We start from the raw sequence: 8,250 nt of genomic DNA on the forward strand, positions 1-8,250 counted from the left end.
CGCAATTGGAAGAAGAAGCATGGTGGTAAAGACCCGGGAGGAGAGGCCAATCAGCAGGCGGCGGCCAGACCTAAACCACAGCCCAATGATCAGAAGAAGAAGCTTTGGAGTTGCTTCATCTGCGGGGGCCCTCACCATGCCCGAGTTTGCCCTAAGAAAGGAGTGCTCACTGCTCTTGTATCACATAATTCTGATGCCTCTGCATCCCCTGAAGAGCCAAGCACATCGAGAGTGAATCCACTACAACTGGTCAATGCAATTGCAGCGGAACGTGTATTCCCCAATTATTCCGGACTGATGTACTTGGAGGCGAAGGTAAATGGCAAGACAGTGCGTGCTATGCTGGACACCGGAGCCACCAACAACTTCATCTCACAGCGTGAAGCCGCATGGTTGGAGCTGTAGATTGCTGACAGTTCGAGCAAGATAAAAGCTGTCAATTCAGGTGCCATGCCTGTGCATGGTTCTGCCAAAGTGCAGCTGACCTTTGGACCATGGACAGGTCCTTGTTCCCTTATGGTGGTTCCCCTCGACGACTTTGATCTGATCTTAGGGATGGAGTTCTTCCGCCATGCGAAAGTCAGCATCATCCCACATTTACATGGAGTGATGATCGGCGCTGAGCATGCGCCGGGCTTCGTCCACACCGAAGCTGCTGCTCCCCTCGCTGATAAGGGGAAAGGAGTTCTCATCTCAGCCAAACAGGCGTGTAAGGGGCTGAAGCATGGCCGAGACACCTACTTGGCGGCCGTGAGGGAGATTCAGTCCAATCCACACCCGGAACCACCAGCAGAGGTACTTCCCCTACTTGCTAAATTTTCTAATTTGATGCCAGATGATCTACCTCGAGAGTTACCACCTCGGAGAGCCATAGACCATCAGATTCAGCTGGTACTAGGGGCGGTTCCACCAGCACGTCCACCTTACAGGATGTCTCCAATGGAGTTGGCCGAGTTGAGGCGCCAGCTTGATGAACTACTGGAGGGCGGTTTGATTCAGCCATCAAAAGCCCCCTTCGGTGTGCCAGTGCTCTTCCAGAAGAAGCACGACGGGTCCCTAAGGATGTGTGTTGATTACAGGGCCCATAACAAGGTGACGATCAAGAATCGTTACCCCGTACCCAATGCAGCCAACTTGTTTGATAGACTAGCACAGGCGGCCTACTTCACCAAGCTAGATTTGCGTTCGGGGTATTGGCGGGTACGGATCGCGGAGGGTGATGAATCCAAAACCGCGTGTGTTACTAGGTATGGATCTTTCGAGTTTTTGGTTATGCCCTTTGGCTTAACCAATGCCCCAGCTACCTTTTGTAAACTCATGAATGATGTCTTATATCCCTACCTCGATGATTTTGTAGTGGTCTATTTAGATGATATTGTTATCTATAGTCCTACCATTGACAAACATCTAGACCACCTTCATGCTGTTTTCTCTTGTTTAAAAGAGCATAATTTGTATGTGAAAAAAGAGAAGTGCCAGTTTTGTCAGATAGAGGTGCACTTTCTAGGACACCGCATCAGCAACGGCAAAATCAGCATGGAGCCAAGCAAAGTCCAGGCGGTGCTAGATTGGCCCAAACTTACCAATGTGGTGGAGCTTCGTTCCTTCCTTGGATTGGCCAACTACTACCGGAGGTTTATCAGGGGTTACTCTCAGATTGCATGCCCCCTCACCGACTTATTGAAGAAAGACCGCAAGTGGCTGTGGACGGACGAGTGCAGTGCAGCCTTCAAAGCCCTGAAAGAAGCCATTGCAAGCGAGCCGGTTCTTCGATTGCCTGATTTCAGCAAATCTTTTGAGGTACATACGGATGCCTCCAACTTAGCTCTTGGCGGTGTGTTGATACAGGATGGACATCTAGTTGCTTTTGAAAGCCGGAAGTTCAATGACACTGAACGGTGGTACACGGTCCATGAGAAGGAGATGACGGCGGTCATCCATTGCATGGACAAGTGGAGACATTACCTCCTTGGAGTTCCCTTCATGGTGGTTACAAATAATGTGGCCAACACTTATTTCCAAACTCAGAAGAAACTCACCCCCAAGCAAGCCCGATGGCAGGAGTACATGGCCGAGTTTGATTTCGAGTGGGTGCACCGCCCAGGTCGGCAAAATCTGGTGCGGACGCTCTTAGCCGCAAGTCATTGGAGGGATATATTGCTGCTATAACCTCTTTCCAAGGTGACTTTCTTACCCGATTGAAGAATTTTGCTGATACTGACCCAGAGTACAGGAAATTGCTGCAAACAGTGAATGATGGTGAGATACAAAAGTATTGGGTCGATGACGGCCTGTTGCATGCGAGAGGAGGTCGATTGTTTGTGCCAAAAGGAGGAGGCCTTCGGGAGACCTTGCTGAAGGAATCCCATGACCCGCAGTGGGCAAGCCACCCTGGAGCCGAGCGTATGAAGGCCCTCATCTCTCGGTCCTACTATTGGCCGAAGATGATGGATGACATTGAATTGTTCGTGAGGACTAGCTGAATTTGCCAACTCGACAAAACTGAAAGGAGGAAGGAGGCGGGCCTTCTGCAACCGCTTCCTATACCTGAGAGACCTTGGGTGTCTCTTTCCATGGACTTTATCACAGATTTTCCAAAAGTAAAGGGGATGAAGTCGATCTTCGTTGTGGTGGATCGATTCTCGAAGTATGCCATCTTCATGGCCGCGCCGTACCCATGCCCCGCTGATCGCGCGGCGAAGTTATTCTTCAGTGGAGTGGTGAAGCACTTTGGCATCCCTGCCAACGTAGTGAGTGATCGTGATCTCCGATTTACTGGGAAGTTCTGGACTAACTTGTTCAAATTGATGGGTTCAGAGATGCGGTTCTCTACCGCATACCATCCGCAGACGGACGGCCAAATGGAGCGGATCAATGCATTATTGGAAGAGTACCTTCGGCATTATGTGTCGGCTACCCAACGCAATTGGGTAGAGCTTTTGGAGATTGCGCAATTTTCCTACAATCTCCACAAGTCTTCTTCAACACAGGCGAGCCCAGCAGAACTATGTCTCGGTTTGCAGCCTCTTTCTCCTCTTGAAGCATCGTTGCAAGGTGTTGAATCACCTTGTCCAGCAGCATACAAGGTGGCGAAAGACAGAGCCGAGCTCCTTGAAGATGCCAAGGAAAGCCTAGCAAAGGCGCAGCGGCGGATGAAGAAATTTGCTGATCGCAAATGCCGACATTTGGAGTTCGATGTGGGTGATTTGGTTCTCTTGAAGATCACACCACAAGTGTGGAAGAAGATGGGACAAGCCAAGCTGCATAGAGGTCTTATGCCACGATTTGATGGACCCTTCAAGGTGCTTGAAAGGGTTGGTGCAGTGGCGTACAGATTGGCCCTACCAGATAGACTCAAAATTCATCTAGTGTTCCATGTAAGTTTTCTAAAAAAATTTCATGAAAATCAGGATGAAGAGAGGACCTTTCCAAGGCGAGCACCCCCTACCATCCATCAGGAGTATATGAAGAAGATTCACCGGGTGCTTGAACATAGAAAAATCGGTGGCCAAACCGATTATTTGATTCAGTGGGAAGGGGAGTCTTTGGTTGATGCAACTTGGGAAAAAGCGAAGAATTTGTGGCAGTTCAAGGAGGAGGTGCAGGCTTACTTACAGTAGGCGTCGACGAGGGCGTCGACCTCTTCTGCGCGGGGAGGATTGTCCCATGGCCACTAGGCGCACACAGCGTAGGCGTGTGCGGGCACAGGCGAGGCTGTGCCCAGCGGCCTGACTTAGGCGGCAGACATGCCATCTTGGCCTTTGGCATGAGGAGGTGGGCGCTGGACTTCAGCGGCGCCCACGGCAGTGTTGGCACGGCACAGGGGCACGGGCACTCGCGCAGGAGGCACACAGCCCGCGCGACCGGGGAAGCTGGCCTGACCATGCGCACAGGCCAGGCGGGCCGAGTGCACGGTGACTGAAGATGGGCTTCGGCCGCGCGCAGGTGCGCGCGCGGCTGGGCCATGCGCTGGACCAATGCGCACACGGCAGGCTTGGCCAGGCGGCCAAGTCCACTGCCGGCAGATGCGCACGCCAGGCGGGCGCGCGTGCGCGTTGGCACACCAGGGCGACTTTGCCTTGGCCGAGTGGAGCACAGAGGCGCCCAGCCTTGGGCGCCCTTCAGCAACGCGCGTGGGTGTGCGCGCGCACCTTGGCAACCTCGGCCGACCTCGACCGAGCGACACGCGGCAGGAAGCTGCGGGGCAATGGACAACAGCCCAGGCTCTCCCTCCAGCAGCAACAGCGGCCCGAGAAGAGGTTAATTCTGGACATGGGCGGACACGCGTGCGGGCTAGAAGCAGCAGCAACGCCGGCCAGCTGGCGGACGCGCCAAAGGCTGGCTGGTTGCTGATTTCATGCCGATTTTGTAGGGGCGCTGGAGTTGGGCGTTGACAGCAAATTCTTGCTGATTTGATGGGCAGAAAAATCTGCAACCGAGTCCTACTTGGAAACCAACGCCTTCCTATTTTGTAGCTGGCGGATGGGAGGTATAGCCTATTTTTAAAAGGGGGCAGCACGCCATGGAAAAAGAAGAGGAGGAGAAGACGTGAACATGACAGGTCTTCTCCACCGAGAGCCAAGTGTTCCTGGGAGATTTCAGCAAGTGTCCAAGGCTTCTACTTTGAAGACTTGCGACTTCCACCTTTCTTCCTCTTTTGTGTTCTTACTTTAGGAGAGGGTTGAGAGGAATTTTGTCGGGGCAGAAGAGGTTGTTCTTCACGTCACCAGGGAGGGATTCTAAGGGATTGTCCTTAGATCAGTTTGTCTCTTGTAATCCTTACTTTAAATACAAGCTAGTTCCTTCCACATCTCGCTATTTTACTGTGAGGGATTCGTTGAAAGATCCGAGAAGGTTTTCAAAGGCTGACCGTGTGCTGGTTTGCATCCAGTGCCGCACGCGAGGAGTAGGGGTTTTTCAGAAAATTTTGGACCCTATTTCCGCACTCCTATCGGGCGCGTGACACCTGGGGCTTTGCATTTGCTTTTATAGTGCCATAGACGGTGTTCATCACCAAGGAGCCCCCACCTCCGATTTTTTTCAAGGACAACTTTGATGGACGTATGTTGGATGGTGGCAAGAGGGGTGGTGTGGGCTTTGTGATCAGAGGCCCGAACTCTAGGGTGCCGGTGGGTGCCAAATCTTCGATATTTCTGTCCCTGGGCCGGAGCTGAGGGCAGCTTGGGCTGATCTGTGACATGCTCGGCGTGTACTACTAGCCAACACAATCATACTCGAAAGTGACTCGACTATGGTGATCGGCTGGATCTAGACGTATACTAGTGACATGCATGGCCGCCATCCCCTACTCCGAGACATTTGGGGCATGGCAGATAGAGACGTTGCCTTCCAGACCAAGTATGTCTATAGGGAGGCTAATAGAGTTGCGGATTGGGTGGCTTCGTTTGTGGCAAATTATTTTAGATGAGTTGTCTCTACGGGTGAAAGAAAACTGCCTAGAACGCTCCGTAACTTATTATTTTCTGATTTTTTTGAATATATTTATATTAGAATTATATGAGTTATCTGTTGTAGAAAAAAAATAATGTTATGGGGCATATCTCTAATCTAGTATATATATATATATATATATATATATATATATATACATACATATATATATATATATACATATATATATATATATATACATACATATATATATACATACATATATATATATATATATATATACATACATATATATATATATACATACATATATATATATATATATACATACATATATATATATATATACATACATATATATATATATATATATATATATATATATATGAAAGCATAACTGCATGATGGCACATGGGAGAGTTTAATTACGTGTTTGGAGCAGTCTCCATCTAATTCTTTACGGGAAAAAAAAAATGTCAGCTAATTACGAGATTGGCGGAGAAAAAAAAGGATGGTACTTTGGCCTCTCGTTTACCTCCACTTTTGCTCCGACGTCCGCAAGCTTGTGCAGTTTCTAAGACACCTCGAAGGGTCGGTCATATTGTAGCAAAAAAAAAAAGATCGGTCATATCTTAACGTCCTTCGTATGGTCCCATATGTATCATTGAACAGGATTAAAAATAAAGATCTGTTAAGCTCCCTGGACCTTTTATTTTATTTTATTTTTAGGTAAGATGTATAAGTGCGCTAAGTTCTAGAAAAATGAAATGATATTTTTTCAAGTTTTACAAGCATGTAGACTTGGATTGGCCTGAGGAGCACAAGTGAGCTAGGGTTATAACTTGTTTTGTCTCCAAAAGGAGGAAAATAAAAACGCTATGCAAAACTTCTTAGACCACGGTAATGAGAAGGAGAAGGCTCTTGTTTTGGACTCGAAAGTAGACGGTCACAATATGTCCCCACCATTATAGCCAATTTTAATCGGGAGAACGTGTTACAGTTGTAAACATGACAATTATTTGGATCAATGCCTAATTGAATGATTCAATCGTTATCAAACATACTGATAAAGAAGTCTATGTGCCTGGTTTGCTTCCTATTCACATAATCCCAGCCATCAGGTAGACGGCAGGATACCGGTTTAGAAGTTAGCATAAAATATTGTAAATTGGAAACTAAAAGTTTCAAGAGAATAGGAACACTAATTTCACCATTTAATATGCACACATCCTACATACAAAGTCTAAATCATGGCCTGTCAAAATAGCTAACAAAAATACTTTCCAAACCTACAAAGCTTATTTCTTTAGATAAGTTATATGTCCACAAAAATTTGAGTCATAATTTTCCACCTCAAAGAAGAAAAAAAAAATAGCATGCCAACACATGAATAAAATTATAGAGAAAAAATAAGTTTTGACAATTACCAGTTTCAGCAGAGAAAAGGGAACTGAGCAGTGATGAGACGGGCGACCTTCAACTTTATTCCCAAACAAAAATACGTTATGAATTAGAGAGGATCAGACCACTCTAAACCTGCGCTACACCCAAAATTTATATTCAAGGCACCAAATCTATTGTAGCTGTTCGCCCAACCCAATGAACACTGAAGTAGGATCATTCTCCATTCTTACCAGACTGGATCTTACCAGCTTTAAGAGTAAGCAAATTCTCTATCAAACTGCTCAATTCATTATAAGAAGAACCCCCCTCCTCCACAGCCCTCCTTGCCATCTTCCCTACCTCCCTTGCTCTCTCTCTCCTCCCATCCGCTTCCTCTCCGCTTCCCATCAACTCATTTACCGCCCTCCTTATCTCCTCCCTCCTCACCATCATCCTCTCCTCCTCCTTGCTACGGCATACCTTCACTCCGATCGCAATCCCGATCCTGAGAACATCCAGAATCAGCTTCTCATTGAAGAATTGCTCGGCAAAGAGCGGCCAAGTGATCATCGGCAACCCGGCGCTCGCGCCTTCCATGCAGGAGTTCCAGCCACAGTGCGTCACAAATCCCCCGACGGCTTCATGGTTCAATATAAGCAGCTGAGGTGCCCATCCACTTATGATCAATCCTCTCCCTCTACATATCACCCTCTCCTCAAACCCTTCCGGCATCCATTCCGAAGGTTCACCGCCATATCTCACCACCCAAATGAACGGGTGCTCCGAAGCCTCCAGGCCCGAAGCAATCTCGCAAAGCTGAGTGCGGGTGAATCGACCTAAGCTCCCAAAACAGATGTAGAGAACCGATCTCGGCTTCCTACTATCCAACCAACTCAAGCAGCGGTCGCAGTCCGCGGAGGTCTTGTCTCCCCTCACTAGTTTATCAGGCAGATCCTGATTGCGTAGCGACACTGGGCCGACATGCCACAGTTTCATGTCGCTTCTCTCCTTAAGTTGATCGACATAGTCGTGCTCCATCTCATAGAAGCTATTCATTATCGTGCCATAGCTCGAGCGATAGGAGTCACCCAACTGTTTGTGGAGGTCGCTCGCGGTTCCTATGATGAAGGCAGGGAGCTGCGACCGTGTCATCTCAATCCGATGGGGAATCTCCGGCACAACAAAGGGCTTGTTGGAAATATAGAAAGAGAGATTAGAGAGGAAAGATGGAGAGGAAGAATATTTCAGATTTTTTTCTATTCACTTTGGCTCTTGCCTTGCTTACAAAACTATAAGACTTACATGGTATTTATAGAACTTCTAGGTAAATGAATAAACCTAAGTACATGAACCACTTAAATGCACATAGAAAACCCAAAAGACATAAACCACTTAAATGCACATAGAAAACTCAAAAGACATGAACTACTTAAATACATATACATGAATCACCAT

The 8,250-nt window shown here is 47.7% G+C and overlaps 1 protein-coding gene across 1 annotated transcript; it reads right to left on the reverse strand.

Moving 5' to 3' along the window:
• Positions 1-6,692: 6,692 nt before the first annotated feature.
• On the reverse strand, positions 6,693-7,979 carry LOC120110631 (scopoletin glucosyltransferase-like). Its single transcript, XM_088704735.2, has one exon. It carries the CDS (start codon positions 7,945-7,947, stop codon positions 7,030-7,032), a length of 918 nt encoding a protein of 305 aa, XP_088560861.2. The 5' UTR covers positions 7,948-7,979; the 3' UTR covers positions 6,693-7,029.
• Between the last annotated feature and the right edge of the window lie 271 nt (positions 7,980-8,250).

This window comes from Phoenix dactylifera, chromosome 1, assembly GCF_051530095.1.
Source record: "Phoenix dactylifera cultivar Ajwa chromosome 1, Ajwa_hap1_PhDact_Kaust_v1.1, whole genome shotgun sequence".
NCBI classification, from domain to species: domain Eukaryota; kingdom Viridiplantae; phylum Streptophyta; class Magnoliopsida; order Arecales; family Arecaceae; genus Phoenix; species Phoenix dactylifera.